This window comes from Zerene cesonia, chromosome 1 (genome assembly GCF_012273895.1).
Source record: "Zerene cesonia ecotype Mississippi chromosome 1, Zerene_cesonia_1.1, whole genome shotgun sequence".
NCBI lineage: Eukaryota > Metazoa > Arthropoda > Insecta > Lepidoptera > Pieridae > Zerene > Zerene cesonia.
In genome coordinates, this window is record NC_052102.1 from 4,944,184 (window position 1) to 4,969,666 (window position 25,483).

At 31.6% G+C, this 25,483-nt stretch overlaps 1 protein-coding gene across 1 annotated transcript in view; it reads right to left on the minus strand.

The window, feature by feature from the left end:
• LOC119828250 (neural-cadherin-like) overlaps positions 1-25,483 on the minus strand; it is a 115,322-nt gene that overhangs the window by 87,794 nt on the left and 2,045 nt on the right. The window contains exon 2 of the mRNA XM_038350359.1: positions 3,651-3,897. Coding sequence (XP_038206287.1) covers positions 3,651-3,708 — 58 coding nt within the window. The 5' untranslated portion in view covers positions 3,709-3,897. The remainder of the gene's footprint in view (positions 1-3,650; positions 3,898-25,483) is intronic.

Genomic DNA, 25,483 nt, shown 5'->3' on the forward strand with positions numbered 1-25,483 from the left:
CGTTGTATGGGGAACCTCTTTTACAGCGAGTGAGGTAGATGGGATTAAGAGTAAGAACAAAAGAGACTTAGATCTTTCCTTTGATGACTAAGCTATTTATGCTACGGACAATTTGGGCTCAGCTAATAATAAACCTTATAATCTGCACTTTTTTACGTTTTAAACCAAATTTTTGCTTTCCATATTATATATCTACCTTCGAACGTAATTTTTTTTTTTCATTATAAATATCATCAATGAAATTTTCTAATTATATAAGCCATTATAATAGAGGACGATACAAAAACGAATAATTAAACGCTGGCGAGACTACGAACGCTATTATTTTAAGTATTATTTAAACATTTCAGTCGATGTTAACCAACCAAATTATTGAAAGAGTCTTTCAAGTATTCGATTCGAGCTACTAATACATATTCCAACTAACGTTCCTAGTTCAATATGAATTATGAAGCGAAGTTAATAATTAACTTTAAAGTTTCGCATATACTGAGTTTGGCACTTTATTTGATGGTGGCGCATGAGGTAAATTACTGTAGCAATTATCTAGAGCACACGTTCCGGGGTTTAGTTAACGATAACCTGTGTTTATCTGCCCTTAGTTATTGCTAACATTACTGTAACGGCTAAATAATTTATGACGGAGTAATATACGTCCGGCATAACAGGAAGTTAAGTGCAAATAACCCAGTAAGGAACCTAGTTAAACCGGGCTATTAGTTATACAGATCGACATCTTATATTGGGTTTGTAGCTTTATCCGGTATTTTTTATTGTCTGTACACATATCAAACATCTTAAATGTAATAAAATACTTATTAATTAATGTTTGTACATTATAAGTATTTTTAGTAAATATATTGCTTAAAAAATTTTATAGAACCTAATCTAAAATGACAAACAGTAATTTTTATGAATACATTTTATGGATAACTATTCTATGCAATTGGGCGAGGGATGAAAAAATTAATTTCGCGAATATATAAATAAATGACATGCCGTTGGTATACGTCTTCAAAAGAAAAATTAGGTTTAAAATGACTTTATTTGCTAAAATAAAGTAAGAAATAACATACATTTTGCCCCTTTTTCGAAAATCCATGTATATTGAGAGCAATTGAAAAATGATGATAGTATGTGGTCACATTGGTAGTGATCATTTGTAAATGATAGCGAACTTTTCATAGTGTAGTTAAGTTTTTCATTTGTTTATTTGCTTTATTTTATACACACAATAAAAACAAACCCATTAATTGTGTATGTCATTAGATATGCCGATTATATAATATTACTAGCTGCGCCCCGCGGTTTCACCCGCGTAAGTCCGTATCCCGTAGGAATATCGGGATAAAAAATAGATGTTGGCCGATTCTCATAGATACCGGATAAGCACAAAAAATTTCATCAAAATCGGTCAAGCCGTTTCGGAGGAGTATGGCAACGAAAACTGTGACACGAGAATTTTATATATATAGATAAGATAGATATATTAAACAAATACCAAATGTAATGTAACAATAATAGAAAAAAAAACTTTTCAACGTAAAATAGCTTAAAAAATAAAGATATAATAATGCATTGTTCTGTTTTTACTATTTTTACATGAACAAACCATTTAAAATGCTATCTACGCAAGTAGTACTACGTATTTAATGTCTTTCCTAATGTATTATTATTTATCATTCGAAGCAATTTGGCGGTATTCCAATGAAAGTATTTCCTATTACTTAGCGTACTTCGATCCAACTATACACACGTGCACAACTGAGAAAATAATGGAAGAGTGAAATTTTAACTACAAATATTTTGTGTGTTCAATAACTATTAACTACTACTCGAAATTTTGAAGACTCTAAATTAAAACCTCAATTACTCGTTGTAAAGAGCGCCTTTAATTCAATAATGAAGTTGACAAATTTCACAGTTTATGCAAGAGATATGCGGGTCAAGTGCTTTTAAGATACAACTGAGTTTAACAATAGCTGCAAAACTTGAATTGAAAGAGCATAAATTCAAACGATATAACAAGCTCAAATATAAAAGAACCTTAGACTTAATGTTCAGTTTATAAATAAAACACTACGAACCCACAATAAAGTTATGATAAATTGACTCTCCGTGATATCGGTTTTATTCTGTCTCTGGAGAGAATGTGCCGGCTTATAATTTATAAATAATATATAAAATTGCAACATTGGGTATAGATTATATGCTCGTACTCTTCTTACTTTACAGAGGTACAATATTAATATTAGTTTAACGATAAAACGATAAAACGGATTAATTATTTTTTAATTAAAATAAACATAAAAGGACGTATCCGCGGTAAATTCTAAATTGAAACGTACCTACGTTTTTGTTATTTATTCAATTTTATTACTGAATACAAATAGACAAAGGTAGGTGTTTAATCAATGTTGATACAAAATATTGCTGTTGTCCAATACATGGATTATAAATATGATTTTATTTTTTTTTTGTGTGTACAGAGTATTTTGACATAATCAAAGCTATTACAATATACACCTCACCTTATAGACAATTTTAAAGTTTCATAGAATTGTACCTTTTAAAACTTTTAAAATCTGAACAAACAAGCATAAGTCATGAAGCCTGAGTCACGCTTTTACATTGTTAACCCTATTAACACTAAAGCTTATAAAATTAAGCACGTGCGTTGAATAAAATAAAATATTGGAGTGATTTAAATATTTACAACGAACAGAGAACCCAGAACAATGAACATGGACAGCATAAAATATATTTATGGTCATTGATTTAAGCGATACGATGTCCAATTTTAAAATTATAGTTTACATTAAACTGCCGTATTTATTGCTGTTTTTCCGGATGTAATAAAGTAAATCGAATAAATTGGTAATGTATTTAAACCAATAGCAACCGTATAATGTTCTTTAATATCTCGAAATCATAATCAAGAAATTTTATTAATAATAATGTAATATATAAACGATAAATTTGGTGTAATGAAGGCGTTTTATTAAATTCATGTGTACCGTCAGTGAATTTATGAAAAAAAAATTAAAACTATTATTAAATTACAGTTTCAATATTTAACAATAACAATTAAGAAGTGTAAAAAGCAAATTAAAACTAAACGTTGTGATGGAAAACAGGCGAGTGCTATCATTTGTTAAGTGTGCGCATCAGACGACGCATTAGTAAGATTAAAACTTGTAAAAGCAAAGAAGCAACTGCTTTCACTCCGTCACTATTCTACATAGCTATAAGAAAGTCAGAGACAATTTCTCCCCAGTTTACAAATACTGGACAAACTGTGCAAACGATACAAATAAAATGTGTATTTCGACAGAGTCATTTTTCTACAAGCAATTTTGTTACTACGCTACATGCGATTTAACTTCTGGTTTATTTTTTGATAAATGATCGTAGAGTATACTTCCTCTTGTACAATATATTAGAATTCGAATTTCATCCAATAATGTACTCATTGACTTGACAAGTTTAAACGATGTTATTTAATATTGATTACATTTACCGGCGCGATGAGGTCGAGTCGTCTCTCAATATTAATTATATTACAGCTAAGGTAAAGTTAAGACGTAAAATGTAATTTTAGATGATAAAAGTTTAGAACGTCTGGCTATAATATTTTGTAACCTACTTACCGATGATAAGCCGTAGAAGGCTAGCCGCAAGCAAGCCCAGGTCTGGAGAGTTAGCCATCAGTCACATTCCTGGGTCCAATTAATTTCACCAGCCATCACACACAACGCAACACCACCACGCACTCGACAACACTGAATTAATTATTTCTGTACTGATATCAAGATATTGTCGAGACGACAATACCATAGTTATTAAGTCAACAAGATCTTCAGAGGACGCGACACGTTTAACTAAAAACAAAGTTTCCTACAAGTCCATTATTAGATTGTACAAGTTAATATTGGTGGAAAGCGTCGGTGACGGTGTGTACCTATTCCCTGGGGGACGGCAGGGAACATGTACAATAACTCATGCGAAATTGGAGTAACTTTTTTAATTTACGCTTCGCAATAAATGCAAGCTTGGCTTCATGATTTATGCGAGATAGCACTGATAATATTCGATGCACTCTCATTCCGCACAATAAAACTCAATATTTACTAATTCCCGGACAGCGACGTTCAAACACGCTTAAATAATGCAAATTGTACACATTTAAAATTCAACTAGAGATAAGCCAAGATTGAAGACAAATGGCAACTGAGTTAAGACATGAAAACGACAAAAAGTTAAGCTTAGTAGACAGGACAAAAGACATAGTGCTCTTAATCGTGACTCGTGGCCATTATTAAGAAAAATACCCTCCCTACTTAACGGTTGAGTGTATATAAGAAACGGCTTCAATGCTAGTGACCCAGTTATCGGTTAGTTAAAATGCAAATTTTTATCTTTTGTTTTCATAGACAAATCGACAACACACGAGTACGCTCGTACCGACATATTTTCACTTTATACAACGCCAGCTTCATTTTGCGTTAATGAAGCCGTAGCTTAAATGCAAATATCGCTTGAAATGTATATGAAAATTTATAATAAAGTAGGTAGCCACTGTTTAGTTAAGCAGTACAGAACTATTCGTTAGAATAAATGCTTTGCACATAATTCCGGCTATTTTAATGTTTCATAACGCTTTTGTAACAAAGAGCGTAAGTTTTTAAACCATTTTAAAACAGCTACGACCAAAGTAAAAGATTCAATTAACATAATGTATTGTGGGGATGTTTTAATTTGTGGCCGCTAGCTTTGAAATGCATAAGGATTCAAAGCTTTTTAATTGAATTGTTTTAAAACTGGCCTTCGTTTCATTACCAGATGGACTACCAAAGTACCTTACCTCGAATTAACGTAACAAAAATATACAAGTTTCCGTAGTCACATATAGAAATGAATATTCTTTAAACGTGTGTATTATGTTTCTCTAACCCAATCATACAGGGCATATAGAATTATTCGAGCACTTCGAGTTTTATTGAATGGGTCCCTTTAAATCAGTTCCTTTCACATCTATACGAAGTAATATATTCTGAAAGTTCGTGAACAAAATACAAATAAGGTTGGGTCGTCTGAAGTGGCGTAGCATGAAAAACCCTTCAACTAAGCGGAGACCTCGCGACGCCAAACTAGCGTTACAAGTGCTTTTGATTTCACCCTAACCAACTAAAAAGCTTCTAGCTATTTTTAAAGTTTATTACTGAATTTTCAACTTTAATTAAATCAGCTTTAACAACATCATATATCAAATAACGGTAAACCATTTCAAATGAATACTGGTTTAATTAGAAAATAGTTGTGGGCGAGGACTGTAAAGTGGACGACAAAATCTATTAGAGTAATCTCGTTACACAACACGCCGTGTGAAGTTTGCATCCCACTTCTAAGGCGCAGCTTACCGCAAAATACTGAAATAAATGAATGACCGTTTTTTCTACAATAATTTATGACCGCTTTTTAAGTTTTTTAAGAGTCCTCCGTCACGGTATGATTTGTGGTTAACCCTGAGAAATCGTGCCTAATTGACACTAAACGTTGGTATCTTCCTAATAAAATGAAGCCAATTAAATAACTTTACACTACAAAAACAATCGCTGTGTTGAAAGAGCTTCTAACATTCAAATGTAATCAAAGTATGTTATTTATAATTATTGGCAAAACACTCCCAATATATTCAATATGAGATATTCATTAATGGCAATATTTCATTTTCAATTAAAATTAAATACCGCATTCTGATAACGTTTATGGACTGTTATGAATTATGGTAAATATTTCTACATTCAATTGATTTTGTTTTTCAAGTGCCGAAATAAGAGTTAAAACAAATTGGCATATAATTATAGTTAAAATAATTAATATCAGGATATGTATTGAATCACAATAATAGAGTGATATTAAGTGAAGGTACATAAAAAAAGTAGTAGAAGACAGAACCTACTATAAAAACAGTTATATTAGATTCTTTACAAACAGATTCATTGACTGGTTCCATAACCATCTTATAACATTATCATAACAAACCATTTCGAGAAAGTAATTTTTTTAACGGAAGCGGGTATAAATACAGGATCTAGGTAGAGGTAGAAACAAAGTTTTTCCAACATATCGTATATCAACAGTGCACACAAGCTTGCTATGCTAGATATTTATCACACTGAAACTGCAATAAAGCCTCGGCGATAGCACACGGTAGCAAGGACGACATAAATGTGTCCTGCGTTTTCAGACTGTTTTCAAAACACAATTCCGCCCGAGACCACTACTCTACAACGTAAACATCATTCAATTCCAAGTTAGATTTTTATGAGGGATCTTGTTGTACGGTGCTATCAGATAATTTCATTTCAATTTTAGCAATTTTCAGACGTCCGCGATGTTGTTCAAGTTGTTCAAGTATTATATTTCTTACATCATTTCGCTTCTTAGAGTTTATTTCTAAAAACGTTAAAATATTTCTTCTTCTTCGGAACCACATTTGGTGGTTTTCGTGAAATTTCAAAGAGCCTTCAAATGTCAATTTAGCTTGCAAAAAACAAAACATTATCTTCTTAGCGCCAGTAAGGCTCTGCGACGACGAATCAAAGAGTCGGCGCATGACTTTTCGTTTGCAAAGGTAGAAAAATAATATCGAACGTATACTTACAAGGGTAAATCTTTTACATAATAGTCTTTAATCTACATCTTCAACGTAAAGTAAGTATGCTTTTTATATTCACAATAGTGCCAAGGGACCACACATTATATTTTATTTCCAAACTAGGTAGAATAGATTATCTCGATAATCGAAGGAGAACGGATTGCCGTATATAGGGGGATAATTTATTCACTATTCCTTTAATGATTATTTTTAAAATAACTGTGGAATAAGACTTTTATTATTTCTGAATTCAAATAAATAATATATTATGTATAAAATATGTATTTATATCTCAGTATAAGCTTATCAACATTTATCGTGCGTCATATTACTTAATCAATAAAACTATATCTTCATAAAACCCTGCCTCCAATATAAACTATAGGTATCTATTTGGTTGTTTTCGAAACAAAAAAACAATGAAGAACGTTTTATGAAGGACTCTATTTTATTTGGTGGATTATACACTTGTGGAAGGTGTCTATTAAATACACTGTTATTTATTATTATAATATAGAATAGAAGAATGGTTATTGGGAAATGTAGGTCAGAACCTTAACAAAAGTTTGGATATATTTTTCGTTCCAATGGACACTCATAACAGTTGGTAAACAATTTAGTTAAAGTATATGCGACAATACGATATATATATATTACTCTTCTTTTAATAAAGACAAATACGAGTATGTTTATAAATTACATGATATATCTTGTTATTTGATTAATTTGTCTCGGCCGTGAAAACATAAAGCTTAAACTCGTTTTCAAACGTCGGTTAATGAAATAATTTGTACATACCTTTGCATTTAAATTTTGATCCAAAAGGATTGTAATAAAAACTAGAATTCATTATTGTTTTTTGGTAATACACCTTTATTTAATGGTATAATATCTCCATGCATGCATTTCTATTACATTTTCATAACATAAAGAGCTATAGACATAATACGAAAATTTCAATGACGTTATTTGTTTATATCTAAACTAGATCGTTTCATTTTGATCTTTCATAAAAACAACCTTCGTTCTACTTCCAGGAACAAAGAAACTCCGAGGCACGGCACATGCATTCGCATACTAATTAAAGCTGCTTCTCTTATGTACAGATATGAAAAAAACTTAGTGAAGTTCAAGACTACAAAGTCTGTGACTGTGAATTCTTAAAATTGATAATGTAGTTATTGTGTAACATATAAACAAATGAATGTTATAATTACCTTAATACGTTAAAAGTTTGACACAGTTTTTGTATTTAATCTAATTTTAATCATCTAACTCGTATGGTACAAAACTCTTAATTGTTTTAACATTAATTTCGTGACGCATCCATTATTTGGATTAAAGTCATTAATAAATCATTAAGTATCAAGAGGGTTGCTTTGGCGATTACTGCTCCTGACAGTTTATTAATTGTGTGTGATTATATTTAGTAAGCTCGCATATATAAGTTTTGTTTAGCTGCCCTCCACATGATTACTGCAACCACATTATAAACGTGTATTTACACTGTTAATTTTAAACAATTGTTGTGCGGTCAGGTCTAATTCAATATTATATTACTCATTTGATTAGTAACATAATATTTGGTGTTTGGTTTGTGTTAATACATCTGCATGATGCATTGTGGTGTGTTTAGTAAATTATGTCAAAAACATGAATCACTAGCAAAAAGGATCAATTGATGTTTTTGCGAAGAGTAATCAGCAACTATTTAAGGTATTTATTTAGATCGTAATTATCAAAATTACTGTATAAACAAAAACCCTTACACATTTTCGGGAAAAGTGGGAAGGGTTTGTAAAGGAAATGAATGACGGATGGTATTTTATTTTCACCTAAACAGACAAGGAAAGGAGGATAGAAGGAACGTGTGAGGTCAACCGAATGATGTGTGTCACAACATCGTGAAATCGAGAATCCAAAGGTAACAACCCCGTTTAGAACTTAATACAATTTACCGTGTACCCTTTCAGTGTACGAATAGGGTTGTTGCTTTGATTTCCGAAGTGCTTGAAACCTTTGTATGAGATGTATTTGCAAATCTATTTTGAGTATATGATTGATCACAGGCTTATAGAGGACGGCAAACGTATTTATACGTTGGTTTAACATAGTGCGTGCAATTACAATCAAGTCTTGAGAAGCAATTTCATGTATTAATGTTTCTTTAGTAAAGTTTCTCGTATAAAGTGTTTATCTTGATTCTTTCTTAATTTCGATTTTACGCTCTGTTAGCTTCTTATTATACGAAAATATTACTCTATAAAAATCGACAGGAATGATTTTATAAAAAGAACAAATATTTCATAAATGGTATTAGACAAGAAATAAGGCTGAGGAAAAATCGCTGGCCGCTAGGAGGAAAAATAAAAATGAAAATTACCATCTTCACTTGAACGCGCAAAACATTTAGGTTCTCTGATATAATCGGCCATATTTAGAATTCACTAGAGGAGGCAATAAATTTTCCATTGACGACGAGACGAAGAATTGAACAAAAACGGCTCTTGTTGGATTGGGAGTCTAACAATGGATAATTTATCGTGGTCGGCTCAGGCACGCCATTTTGCGTAAAAGAGCTGGTGGTCTCACACTATTTTCACGATCGGTTGGATTTTATTCTTCATTGATACGCGCAAATAGCTTTTGAATTGACACTATGAGCATAATGTAGGGCAATAAGTTACACGCATCAGCTCATTCATAATAATATTTCACTTTAAATGGAATAGGATATTTTTACTTCAGTGTCACTCCCACTATTATGATGAAAATGATGCATTGTTTTTATCGGGTAGTAAAGGATTAAATAACGGTAAAACCAAGAAAATGAGGGTTAAGAAATTTTACGCAAAATGATATAGGATCATGTTGGTAATTGATGTACGCGGGTATTTATACATTTACCTAGAAATTAAAGACTTTTTAACGGATTTTAACGCGATTATTCATTAGGAATATTATTTAACCCGACGTTTCAAACTCTACAGTGAGGATGTTCACGGGGTGACTAAGATGTATGATGTTGTTTGTAAAGTGCCTGCACCTATGTATCCACAGTCATTATGTTGAGTATTTTTCCAGATGTTGGCAGTATTGACTGATAGCGTCTTTTCTATGTTTGGCATGCGAATTTAAATTCTTAAGAACAGAACCCTAGGTGTTTGAGAGCTTCACACCACCTTCTGTTAAAGTTTGCATGCTTTTTTTAATTTAATAGCCTCGCCAGTCTTGAATTTTTTTTCTGGCAACGGTTTGTGGTTGGTTACATCTTTGAAGTATTAGTAGTCCAGTGTGTGTCACACTTATTGGCTACAAATGCTTCTTTTTGGTTGGTAGGAGAGACGTCAATCACAGTCTCACTTGTAAACACCCGCTTCCTGTAAAAAAATATTACTATTCATTGGTCTCAAGAATTAGTTTCTCGTCTTGTGCGGCTTGTATATAGTTTTAATTGAAGCTCCGATGTGTCTCTGTGGCCAAACTCGCTGTAAATTGTTCGTAACTTCGATTTAAATAATATAGTGAATAAATCGCTTTAAAAAAAAAGTCTATAATTATTTAAAATGTTATTATTATCTTTAAAGCACATCTTTCAATTTTCTGACCGTTCACTGTAAACCATTTAAAACACAGCCTTTTATTACAATAATTAATAAACCGCCTCTTATCCCTATACACTGCTTAAATTCAGGATGAATTTTATTTTCACAAAAAGGTTTAACCAAAGCACCAACAAAGTTGCGGAGTTGATGTATAAACCTTCATCTGATTTACCATGTTTCAAATGTGTAACACACGGCCTTTCATGAACCCGATTTTTCACCGTTTTCATCTCTAACTAAACTTGATAACGTTTACTTGACTTGACTTGAATAGGTCATTGGAGTCTATAGTTACACCGGGTGACTGATTTTGCTAAAATATTTTTTCACAGTCATCGTTTGTTGATTTAATTTACTACATACCTGGTAGTTTGTGACTGGCATACGTAAAAGATCATATAAAATTTGTTTTATTTCAAATTCCATATCATATTTCTTTATGATAATAAATTGTATTAAATTTAAAAATTTATGCATTTTAGCAAATATAATGACCTATTTATCTTGACATGTTGTTGATATAATTCAAAACAGTACTTTGAAATATATTTAAAAGCTTGCTAGTATAGCATGAAATATGCAACGTAGCATGCAAAAATGCCTCAACCAGGAGACGCTCTTACAATGATTTGTGGCCTTTTTATCGCGATTCTCTAAATAAATTGTTTTATATACATCACAACATACCTCTTGTGACATTGCCGTTAGTAATATGTTAGCTTTCTACCTTCATACAAGCTCATACATATATAAAAAGCTTTACAAATAAAAATGGCTGTATAAAAGATACTAGACGTAAGCTTGAAACAGTTATACGGAACGTACATTTGTAATAAGCTAAGAATATGTTCTGTAAAAAGTGTGCATAATGTCATTAAAATTATTCAGCTCTCATCTCAAAATGCTTTGCTTTTCAATTATGTATGCAATTGTCATAAAATATCAAGTAAGTAAGTTAGTTAGTAGTAAGTTAAGTGTGTAAAACAGTTTGCATTGATCTGTCGTGTATCATTGACGTACGTTAGTCGCATCTTATAATCCCTCTATATCCCTTCCTAACACAGGAAGTTTTTCAGAGAAATAAAGTATATAAAGTACTTTAATCACAACATAAATGTGTGGGTTATTAATCAAAATGAAATAACATTCAAATAAATTTCTTATTAATTCAATCCATGACCTTTTACAAAAAATTGTAAGTACGCCCCACGAAATGGAACGAAGAAAAATAATTATATTTGATGGTTCGAAAACTTACATTATGATTCTAGAAATTTCTGAGAAACGTTGGAAAACAGTAGAATAAATATAGAGAGAAGAGTAGGTATTTTAGTATTGATTAAAACATTTTTTTTTGCATTGCATTAAGTATTACTATTTACGGTGCATAAATATGATAAATATTGACGCTATACAAAACAAATACTAGGAGCTGGGTTTGTAAAGGCTATGGATAGTTATTGTAATTAAAATTTTATACCTTGTTTATTTGTATACCCGAATATGTGCTGTAAATTACTATATGCTACATAAAGCATCTAATTATTGTTTAAAATTGCGTTTAACAAGGCGCTTCTGATTGCAAAGTTAGTGAAACATAATCATCAATATTAAAATAAATAACCTTGCTCCTTGAGAAATTTTGAAAGAATAGAAAAAATTTGATCACGAGGCAGGACTCGAACCTTCGTATCTTGCCTAACCGTAGCAACGCCTAGCCTCTCGGCCACCCGTGATCAAATTTTTTCTATTCTTTCAAAATTTCTCATTTATAAAGCATTTCAATGCTATAAAACTAAAAATTAAACCTTGCTCCTTACTTGTTTACAATGGGGAATGTCTTACGTAGAAAATTAGATTTCTTTTAAAAACATACTTAAGTCCTTTAAGCTAAGGAGAGTAAAAGACGGTAATTAAATTCATTCCTTTCAATTAGCGCCGGCTTTTTCAACAAAAAACATTGAAACCGTCCTTAAATATGGTTCTGTTTCATGAAAAGTTAAATAAAGCCGAAATCATCTATTTAAATTTGGTAACGTCATTAGAAATAACGTTATTATTATAGGCAGTTTTAGCGTCATAACCGTCCCTGGAACTATTTTATTTCAACTTACGCAATTTACTTGTGATTATTATTTATAACCAATCTAGTTTATTTGGAGAACAGAAGCTAACGATCGTTCCATTGTTTTAATTAAATTTAATGAAACAATTACCTTTTGTTGAAAATCGTAATGACTATCCAAATACTTACAAAGTTTTCATAGAATCAATTGTGTTTTGACTAAAGCACACCCCAACGCAACACCATTGGGAGGGTGAAAACGCAATGAAATGGTATTTGCCAGAGGCATTTTCATCAGCAGAAGGTTTTTCGTTTAGTAGAATGACGCGTAATTACGATACCGTAGTTTCCGTGTGAATTCGGTCCTCGTTGTTAACAAGAATGCTACAATACTGCAAAATCACGATGAATACGCAATTAAGAGCTACTTTTGATTATCCTAAGAATACACATTCACGACTCAACATATAAATATATTATTAATATGGCTTCTTAAATATAAAGATTGAAGTGACTGGTTTATGACCAATTGCTACACTCCACGATAGCAATGAAATAGGGTACCATAGAAAGAGTGACATCGATATAGGAACGAAGAAGTTTAACATAATTTAACGGTAGAGTGGTCGCTCGCGTCGAGATTTCCGTGGATACGGCGCTGCGTTCAATTCTCCTCGCTATAATGCCACGATAAAAGAGATTGAACTTACTTCGTCCGTAATAAGCACGCCCTGTTCCACAACGAATTTAAGACTGACGCAATTTCTAACACGAGTAGGCTCGTCAAATATAACAGTCAGAAATCACAAAGTGTTTTCAAAGCGTGTTAGGTAATAGGTTATAAATACATTACGTCGTGTTTTGTTTTACACCCTTATGAGGTGAGGATTTATTTGTACAATTTATTTATGTTATATCTGTAATCGGAAAAGATTACAGACATACTATTGATAATATAATGTCTGTTAAATTTAAATATTTTTAATTAGATTTAGCTAATGTTCGTTAATTTGTTATCGTTCAATGCAATGTCTTATATATTGGTAAAAATAAAAAGCTTAAATTGAAGAATTTTTACTGAATATTTCGTAAGACATTCGTAATATTTGAGTAAATTCTGTTACGATATTAAATAAATCACGATCGCATTTTGTTTGAACAAATATTATACGCTATTTAAAAACCGTACTCCTTAAAAAATCTTTGATCCTTACACAACAACAGTCTTTAAATAGCTGTTCAACAACAATACTTGTATTAGATAATGTATTTAAACGTAAGTAATGAAATAGAAGCACTTTTGTTAAAGAGATAACTATTTTCAGTTCATATAATGTTATTACTTTATTACTCTACAAATACTTTGACTTGAATAAGCTACGTGGTCATAATGTAATAAGTTTACCAGTCGTACCAAAACACGAGGATCTATGGTTGCACAGTATTATGTTAATTTCCTTCACCTGCCACGTAGAGGGGATAACCAACTCGGAAAATATTTAACATGTTCTCACAACAACTGCTACCTGATTGTGAGTTGTACAAAGTTTAATAAGTAAAGTTTACTGATGGCTTTTATCCGTTTAAATTGACATTAAAATCTCACGTTAGCTCTGGACAACACAGGCTTAATGAAGAATCACGTTGTTCTAGTTTTCCATTCACTAACGGAACAGGTTATTGCATTATTTTAACTGGCAAAAGTTCTGCTTAAATTCAATGAATGTTTATAAACATGCACTGCACTGCTATGGATATTTATCATAATATGTGGTCATTTAACACAGACATAAATGAAAATAAATGGCGCTGAATAATCTAGAATGACGTCAGTGACGTGGACTATAAAAGCGCCAACGAAATTTCCGTGAAAAGATTTACATAAAACCACCGCGCATTTTCAGCGTACCTGTAACACGGTTGTGCAGCTCTGTTGCTAACGCTATACTATATTTGCTTTAAAGTTAAATGGGATAGGTTTCCGGAATCACATTCATTCGATATCTAATACAATATCAAGTTTCTTTATAAAACCAATATATATATAACTATGAAACAAATATCACAATAACGGGCACGATTGTAAATGCAATAAAAAGTTCAATAAATTCAATAGGATTCTTCTATAGTTCGACGAGTTTCTGAACGAAACATTACATTCACAAGTGTGCATATAAATACAACTCGTAAATTTAATTTGGATAACTCCGCCTGCGTCTCCGTACTGCGCTCGCTTGGTGATTGACATACAAGTATGAACGCTTGCATCGACATTAATTTAAATGCATAATATTGAATATTGTTAAGCCAGAAATGTTCAAATTTAATTTATAATCGATTTAATATACAATTGTATTGCACGTAGTTTACGTATTTACTGCAGTATTCTGGAAAGCTTTAATACATTCTAGGAAAACGTTAAATGTTGGGCAGAATTTAAAGCGATAGTGAATGAATTGATTTAAGTATGTGACAGGGGTATTTCGGTTGACTGAGCCTAAAAAATATAGAAGTGGATATATTTTCACACGATACATCCAATATTAATTTCAAATCATCAAATATTATTGTATTAGAAACAGTTGAAACGTTCCTCGAATACTTGTTTTTTTTATTATAAGATTATGTTCAATAATGCAGCGAACTTATATATTGATTATTTGACTTCTCCAGCCTTTTAAAGATAATATAAAATTCTTCGCTATCTAAAGCATTTGTCACTTTCGTATCGATTCTTTTCTATCATGGAACTATGAACTTGCATGTATCGCAAAACCGCTGACAGGGTTCCCGCATTATACTCGTTCGATGCATATGCTTTTCATTCAACATGTGCATTCAAACTTTAGTTTCCACGCATAGAAACTACATTTATTTTTATGTCATTCCGTCTAAGAGAACAAACTAACTCAAAAGGGAATATATATGTTTGTTACGACGAGACGTCTCATGGTCCGTCAGAACCATTAGCTACATTTATTGTAACAAAATAAACGTTATCTTCGGCGTAAATATAGTCGGCGGAGAAATAAATTAGAGCTGAGTAAGCAGAGACTTGGAAAATAGACAACACATTTTACGATTTCCTAGCTTGGCCATTAAACTGGTTTTGGAAGGGATGTGCAAATTTGAACTGTGAAAATATAGATTCTCTACGTTTACATGTCTAACTTTGTGTAGTTGGACGAAGTCTGAACAATATTTAAAAATTGCATATGTCATTCAAATTGTCCTGAGGTATACTAACAATTCAGCTTACTAACAATTCACTAAAAAATAAAGGCTGTTTTATGCCTATATATAAGTAAAAAGCCATCTCAATTACTACTATTATAACAACGTTGTCTTTCGTAATTTATAAAATTAATTGCAGGTTATTATAAAAGTCGCCGCTAAATTAAATGGAAAACAAAGGTTTAAATATTATTTCGAATTGTTTTTGCAATTTAAAGTTGCATCAATATTTTATATTTATCTGCTGTAATTGGTGTAAAACTTTTGGAAATATACAGCCATTTAAGTATAAATTTTTCAACTTTCGGTTCAGTAACTCGAATCGCTGATGCAATCACTATGTAGCTGGATAAACCAATTTCGAACAATACAAATCAACGAAATTGACGAAAAGAAATCAATTGAAAATTGAATTTAAAATAACACGGGAGAATTGTTTGTGATTCGTCAGTAACAATACTCTGAAAAGTCGATCGGCGACAGACAACACGAGAGAAATTCATAAGCTCTTATATGTAATACCACTCGAACTGAAGTTTTGAAGAGTCGAGAACTTTCCATAAGTTGCTATATAAAAGTGGGAAGCAGAGCGGCACTTAAAAGCCAAGACTAAGGACCATCACATACAGACGTAATAGAGCGACCAGAGAAACGAAACGTTTATTAGACATTTCAAAGAGTTGATATGAGGAGTTGAAAAAGTGGAATCTTTGTCTCATACCATGATTCTTAAATATACGAGAAATAAAATGTGGTTCTGACAAGTCCATCTGTATTTAGGTCACATAGCGAACTAATGGTTATATAACTCTTGTTATTTAGTAACGAATTTCATTTAACCTCTGTCCGTATCGGACATTTAATTTCCTGTTGGTTCATATCATTAGTAATGAAGCGTAGATTTTATATGAAATTATTAAAGACTAACGAAAATCCGATATACGGCAAATGAATACAATTTTCTAGAAAACTAGCAATCAATCAATCAGCGTAATTTTTATAATATTATCAATTCCAGATGGTTATTTTTGAGGCTTCTTTCTATCGAGTTGTTCATAGAACTGCACCTTATTAATATTGTCGTTACATTTCATACCGCTTTTCGCATTCTGTACACTTTTCTATTTAATATCAACATTCAGTACTGCGTAATTAGCTTAGCGAACTTTTAAAATGCTATTTACTCGCTTTGCATCTGTGTTTTTGTAAGCGAAACTTGTATTTATAGTAATTATAGTTTTCTTTTTGTCCAACCCGTTTGATTGACGTATTCATTTCAAAGAATTTTCCGTGCTGTCTATAATGTATGTATATTTGTTTAACATAATACCGATACGAATAAGATATATACAATATGTAATTTGCAATTTATTCGGTCAATTTCGATTTGTCCAGTAAGGGGTAATATACTCTTGAGAGAACATATCTACCTATTTCCCACACTATGAAGGTTCGATTACAATAGCTAAAATCCAATCATAATATTCATGAAAAACATAGAATGTACGTGAAACACTTTCACCCACTTGAATTGATATGAGTAATAAAGTGTGTTGTATAAAACGTAGGTTTACTAATTCAATTTATACCGATACACAATTGCAACTAACACCAGACAGTACCTTTTTGTTTCGAACGAATAAGAAAGGCTAAAAACCTAATTAAGTCTAGGTTCTACTTTATCTTAATCCTGCAAGCACGTCCTGAGTTCCTATACAAAATGAGACAGCTCGGATGGAGTATGAATAGGAAATTTAAATTAAAGTCTGGAAGATCATAAATAACACTTTCAAATACAAAGTGTAGTAAATTCCTATATAAAAATCACAATATTACGAATATATTGAGTAAGGAAACCCGATATCAGGAATATGAATGAGTAGGTATCAAATGTGTATTTTAATTCTTAAAATACATTAGCGTTCCGCTTTCGTTTCTCTTCAACTTGATGTAAGAATAATAAATTGAGACACGAAACTAGTCATATTTGCTGAATGATAGTGCATGCAAAACCCTACTTTTCTGTGAATACGATTATGCTTAAAAAAATCCATTATGATCCGCCTTGTAGTGTTTGCATGAAGTAAACGGATAAAATGCTCCAAATCTGAATTATGCGCATAGAACTATACTGAATATTTTTACGTTATCTCTTGTGTATCTCACGCAGTCTTTTAAGGTAGACTAAAAAGTTTTATATCAAAAGTTTTTTTAGGATTGCATTAAATATTTTCAACGTATCAGTAAATACTTTTGAAATTTGTACAAACACTTTAGTTTACAAAATAACACAATAGTATACAAAAAAGTCATCAAAATCAAATGTGCAATTCGGCAGAATCCGTCCCCAGTGGGATCGGGAGTTGTCATTTAAGAAGAAGGAGAAAAAGTTTTTCAAGTACTGTAAAAGTGCACTATCCTTTAAAAGAAGCGTTTCAAACAAACAATTCCCATATTTCTTGTTAACAAGTATATATAAGACTACATTGACTAAGCTCCGTACATTAAAACGATTACGTAACGTAGGCACTAATGGTTTCGCACTTTAGACTTCACTAAATGCACTTGAATTTTTCTAGAAGTCTCATATCGTATCCGTTATAAAATATACTTTAGGATCGAAATAAACGGAGGTATATTCCTTATAAAATACAGATATCCATTATAGGCACTCTACTAATAATCAATGGTTGAGTAGACTTCGCAAAATAATATTTGAAGTGAAGATAATGTTTCGTCCCTAGTTTTCCTCCGAATGTACGTGGGACGAATGTATAATGTGTATTAAATTTTAACAGATGGCTACACTATTCTACAAATAAGATTCCGAAAATTCTTTATTTCAAAATCGAATGAAATCTCATTAGGATAAGCAATTCTGAATATGTAGTATATTTATCATCTTATAACATTTTATATTTTATTTATGTAAAATTTGTTAGTTGTTATTATTAACTTTAATAATATATATTTAACAGCTTATGAATTTATATACTTCCCGACTTACATGATAACTTGAGTGGATCATTATTTATGAAGAGGGTTTTAATGTCATAGATTATTAATGTTTGAGCATCGTTGTATCTTTTCTTGAACAGTGTCTTGAGTGATTTAAAATGAATTCATTATTATAATTTCATAGACGTCTATCATACCTCTTATCTATTTCTACAAAGCTGACTGTTGTTAATGAATTGATGCATGTAATATGATATGTACATGATGAATAAATATATATCGATCCTTTGTAAGAAGATAATGAAAGAAAAACAATACGAGAGACAATCAAGACGGCCCTTATTACGACAACACCTCAAAATAGATAGCTTAGGCGTATGACGAAAAAGCTAGTTACGAACACAGAACAAAGTTTTCTTCCGCTCGAATAATAAATCCCCTGAACCAAAAACGAGAACAGTTTTTAGGAGTCACATGTGTACGTACTTTTAATTGTCGCACAGTTGTGGCGCCGGTTTTGGGAAAATAAGACTTCATTTTAATTTTACTTTACACAAAGGTACACCGACAAAATTAGTACTTACTATATTTTCATTTATTACAATTTCAGAACTAGATTCCACGAAATAATATTTTGATACGATGTTATTACTGGTAACCAAGGACGTTCAATAATAATAAGAAGCTAATTGAATGTGAGCCACATACGGAGTAACTACGAACTTTTTAATCTTTAATGAATTATGTAATTATAAAGTAACATTTTTATTAATCCCCTTCCCTTCCCGTAATAACGAGAGAAGTGGAACCTCACGGGCGATGCAAAAATCTAGATAAGCTCGCGAGTTAAATCTTTGGAATAATTTTAAATGGGAATTTCATCAATTCGGATTTCAGGACAGAGATACCATTACGCTCGAATAGATAGAACACGGCGATATTAGGCGATTTCACAAATCACAAAGGAAGCTCTCTTCCCTATCGAACATAAATCTTTAAACGTTTGATGTTAAAACAACGTTTATTTAAGCTCTCAGTAAAACAATGAATAAAACATGAAATAATAATTGCTAAGATAATAAAGTCTATCTAGTATCTCGGTATAATTAAATGATATTGATCTATAAGTGTTATATCCCCAAAACGGAGCTTAATCCAAGTTCCAATCCCGTATATTAGTATAAACGGAATATGCATTTAATCCAGAAATCGTATGTTAATTTTATTGAACGTACAGACTTAATGAATATATACTGGATGTAGCTACAGCAAACTGCACGTACCTACAAGTTCAATAGTGCAAGAGAGTTAGTAGATCGACGAAACGGAAACTCCAAACAATTATAGCAGTTCCTCAACATAGTGGAGCTGATACGTTTCATTCGTTTGAGGAACCAATAAATTATTATTTTGTGAAAAAAACTCATATAACAGTTTAAAATTTTACCAATGTGCATGTGCAAATGTTATTATTATTATTAACATTGCAAGTGTATTCAATAAACAACTATAAACCCTAAAAAACTTCTCTACTATATATTATAAATGAGGCAGTAACTCTGTTAGTCTCCTTGTCTGAAGGCAAAGCCACGGGCGGAGAGCTGCTATCTATACTTATATAAAGGGAAATGATATTTGATACTAGATCTATATCATATAATATTATCGGACAAAGTTTCAGCGCACAGACTCAATTATTGTTTGTCAAATAGATATTCTGCTTAACTACAAATAGCTTGGCTAATACTCGACTTCGGATCGAACGTGACACAAGCGCCATGTTATCATTGATTTTCATAATTAATTCATACACGGTGACCCGAGGGAAATCTTGTCTAGACAAAAACTTATTGTACGCTTTTTTATGCCTTGTTTTAGTTTAGTTGTGTAACAGGTCATGTTAAATGTCACGGGAAAAAAGGTTTGTTTACTTTTCCTTACTAATTCAGATCATATTATATAAATACAGCTTAGCTTCATATAATTTTTTTAACTCCTTATCTGGGGTGTACTGTTAACTTTTAAACCAAGGAAATGCTAATGTTTTGTGATATAGTGGGGCTTGAACCGGGGCGTTATGCCCAGAACTATAATAACTCTATAGATAAGAAATGCGAAAAGTATCGTCAATGATATTGTATCAGCTTTCTTTGCTTCTTGTGCTTAAGTTTTATAAAAATGACACTACTAGCTGGATCGGACGGAGATTACCTCTCCCTAAACCCTCTCTACACACATAATTTCATAAAAATCGTCGTAATCTCTTTAAAATATCAGACAATTAGGTATATCATCAGTCAGATAGATATGATAAGTTGAGATAAAAGGTGAGAGCTGGCAGTTGAATGTAGGTAGTTAAATTACAATCGACAGACAGAAACAAAACAACCTACATCGAAATCGATACACAAATAGAAGATAAATACATTGGATTAAAACCCTATTGCTTTACATTCTTTACATTCAATATCTCAAGTGCCTTTTGGAATAAAATTAATTATGGACTATTTCATTATACGGTTAATTAGACGGTTACGGTACGGTAAATGATATTGAATTGAATATGAAATAATATTTATTTTACAAAAAATGAAGACTTCAAAATCTATTGCTAATTGATATCTTTATTATGTGTAATAAAATAATTCTTACATTATCAATATAAATCAATGAATATATATGGAAATGTTTGTGTTTATATCCTACTGTATAAAAACGAGAATGTTTGTAGCAATGTATGAATGTATTTTACTCTTTCACTCGTAAAATGCTAAACGGATTTTAATGATACTCGTAGCTATAGAAATACTTGCTTGTCTCCGTGTTATTGGGTGAAACCTCTTGGCGGAACTAGTATTGCGTAGCTAAATTTTTTTTGAGGTAATTACGTAGAATATTTTGCTGTTTTCGGTGCCAAATTACTTCTAGATTGTTACTAAACTGTCTTACTAGGTTTGTATTCGATTTTACTACTTTTTATAGTACCACAATATTGTCAGACTTGGAACTTTTACATAAATAATAGATATGTTTTGATGGGATAACCATTTCAATAAAACGTTACCCAAATCCATCAGACGATCGTTCTCAAATCTTAATCTTAACAGATTAAAATAAAGAGATTCAAATTTTTCACGATAAAATGTTGGACAACATTTTCAACCAGACTGCGAGTTTCTTGAAATATCCAACCATCAGCTATCGCAAAATCTTGCCCACATACATTACAGACATGGTGCAAATAATTTAGATCGTGTGCCGTTAACAGTACTCCATTCTAATTAGATTCTAGGCAGTAGCTAAGGGAAAACAAGCCTTTGCAGAATACACATTACTCTCATACCTGGAAATGAACGTCTCACATAACACAACTTACGTGTCAGCAGAGCTGCCTGCACTCTACCTAATTACCACAGATAAATTATTAGATTACGAACATACAGGGTGGGCTGTGATTGTTTCACAAAATAACGTATAATGTTCGCGTTTTTAATTAACGCTATTTTGAATTATTATAATTTCGACTTTGTTATTAATTTTCTTACTTTTGAGTTCTTAATCTCAGCGGTATGTGAGATTTTAGGGCTTTATGTGATTACCATTTCCGAAAGCAATGAGTTTAAAGATTTTCTTGATAAAATACCTGTTTACATACAGAAATATGTTTCAGAATTCAATTTTTTTACATTTAATGTTATTTCTAATGATGACTTAACAACGACTAAATATTCATACACATATTTTATTAATAGAAATCTTATAAATTACATTAAATTATTAAACTTAGTACTATCTACAGGATATTCTATTGATAACTAAATTCAGTTATGGTCAGGAGCGATGTATATCCGAGCAAATAGGTACGTACGTAAATACGTAATACAAGTAGGTGAATTAAATTTGAAATTTAAAAACCCTGTTCCCATTTTGCGTTGGCGATCATATTGAATTTGAATTTTGTAATAGTGTATTAATCTACTAGACATGAACTTTCATTTGTTATCCATTGAGGGAGAGAAAAACTGAATCAAAATCATTACATCTGTTCCAGAGCTACGCACTTACTCAAGCAGGCATGTAAAATTATAACCCCGTTGTTCCCGCGAATAGAAAAATAGAATTCAATTGCTGATTCTGAAATCAAAATCTATACGCAAATTGTATAAAATTATGATTTCATTTTAACCTGAAAATACACTATTTTAAAGGAGATGAACATTAAAAGCTATTTGGATTTGAAACAATTATTTCATATATATTGATCGATATTGAATTATATATGCCTACTAAAAGCACAAACGTTGTATGTTTGAAGCGAGATCCAAACTATATATGCACGCCCTAATAAAACTTCATAACCCTGTCACGATTTTGGTCGCAACATGACATGATGAAATATGTAACAAGTAAAATATTCTTACAATAAATCCTAAATCATATTCTCTGCTTTCGTAAATATACGCAAATACCATAGAGATATATAGAATACATCTATAGAGAGGCCTAAAAAGTATTGAAATAAATTCTGCCGGTTTTATTGTTAGAACAGCACTTCGATGTTGTAAATTTCCGCTATTATATCCAGAATATAAAAAGTTTCACTTACAAAATCACAGGTTTAACGAATTGTTTTACGTACAAAAAACTAATTTCAATATCCCCTACGATGGAATTTTGTATAAAAATCACAGTTTGTGAAAATTGTGATAAATACAGCCACTATTTTCAACACATGTAGTATCCATTCTAGGAACAAAAGTCCCAACCATTGTAATTATAGGATCGTATTGTTTCCCCACAAAGACTGCATGTGAACCATTGTGCCTCTGAATGGCTACTAATTACTGATACTTTATACATATAGGAATAATTTTTGCAATAGACACCTATGTATCCAGTATCTATTAAACAATAAATAACATTCGAGAAATATGTTTGAAAGTAAAATAAAGGCGTAAAACTACAACATGTTATAGCTCTTAAACGTTATTCATAAAATGCTTGTCGTTGTTTGCTTTTTTTGAACGATTGTTCAATGTTTAATTTTACGAAAAATACATATGGACTTTTGAGACTGCATTTTTCCAACTCTTTGTACACCAAAGCCAATTTGTTACCTACGCTTTCACTTATTAACATTTTAGCTCAAAGCCACGAGGAAACAAACCTCTAAATTGCAACTCGACAAACTACGAAAAGCAAATTTGAGCAATGCATTGAGATTTGTAGTTAGTTTCTGTTCTTAAGTCACGTAAAAGAAAAACAAAAAACGAATTAGGCCATTGTTAAAAAAATTATCTTGTTATTGCTCAATACACAAAGGATTACACTCTTTAGTTCATCTCACGAATACTTTTTGATTGTTCAATAAGACCTCTCTAGTTCGTTCTCGAATATACAGTAGTTTAAAACATCTTTAATCTTTCTTTGTCTGAGACAAAGTCACATCAAGCGATATTATACTCGAGTCGTTTTTGCAAGTCGATTTTTTATTTGGTTGACCTTTCCCTATTTTTTATCCGTAGAGGCCTTCAATATCTCACTTTAGCTCAATTCGAAGGAATCATTACTTCCCATGCAGCTGTTACACTTTACGACCAAACTTATATTATGTTCTTAACATCTTTACAAACTTGTGCACTCTACTTACTTATGTATAGAATGCTATAGTAGTTTTTTTTTTCATTATTATCTCTATGTATAGTACGTATGCACAACGTGGTTATTCCTTATCTAAACACATATCGTTTTGCTTTAAATAGAAGTATAAAATGCAAACTAGCTTCCTTACAGAAAATGCTGGGTACTTTTTGGTTTACGCTAGAATCTTATGCTGGAGAGCGTTGGCTTTGTGAGTTAAAACGATCTATTTATTCCACTGTGTGACGAATTTTCTGCCCGTCCTTTACTTCACGTGAACCGAATTTGAATTTTTTTTATGAATGTTCTTCTATGATTAACCTACAATTGTTACAATGCTATCTTATTAGAATATAACAACCAATTAAATTATATCAGATGTACAAATCAGAATTTGGTTTTTTTTGTTTACTGGTACGCATAAAAACCGATAAGGACCCTTTTATATCAAAATCCTCTATTCTGAAAAGCGATTTCACATTTATGTGGATAACAATGCCCTTTGTTTCCTTTGACTAAGTAATTCCGTCGTACTATTATATCATGTAAATTGTCCCAAAATCTGACATTTACAAAAGATTGCGACCAGATGAAAAGATAACAAGAACCAATACGTCATTCGTATTTTCGTCTGTTATTGAATGTGCCTCTATAATTGATGGCTAGATAATAGACTGAACGTATATACTGAGTTAAAGGTATAATAATCCTGCAGATGACATAAACGAATAAATTATATGATTTAGAATTGATAAAAATGGTAGCAATATATATGTACAGCTCCGTAAAGTTTACATAATCATTATAGTAGTAATCTAATCAAATCTCAATTAGTGTGGTTTGCTCTGCTTCGTCCAGCCACATAGACCACAGCGATGCGCAAATTTCATTTGTCAAGGAATAACAAAACGTTATCTCGACGAGATGAAATTGCAGTTAATATCCAAATAACGTTGACACCAATATGGCCCGTTTCAAAGCAAATCCTTCGGGAATTTTAAAGACTGACATGTTCAGATTTCATTCTGTCAATATGGGACTCACTGAGCTCTAACTTTGACACGTATTGAATCCTTAAAATTGCATTTAGAAAATATTTTACACGAGAATAACACTATTTAAAAAGAAACATAACTTCATAAATCGAATAATAAATGCCCCAAGCATTGTGAAAAAAATATAAGTTAATATTTTGGTTCATTTGACTATGTGTTCAAACAGTTATGCCAGTTCATTGATAGCCCATCATTTACACCATTCCGTGATCTGCTAAAGTAGCATGCAATGTACTTGATAACGTAATTAAGTAATCATATATCA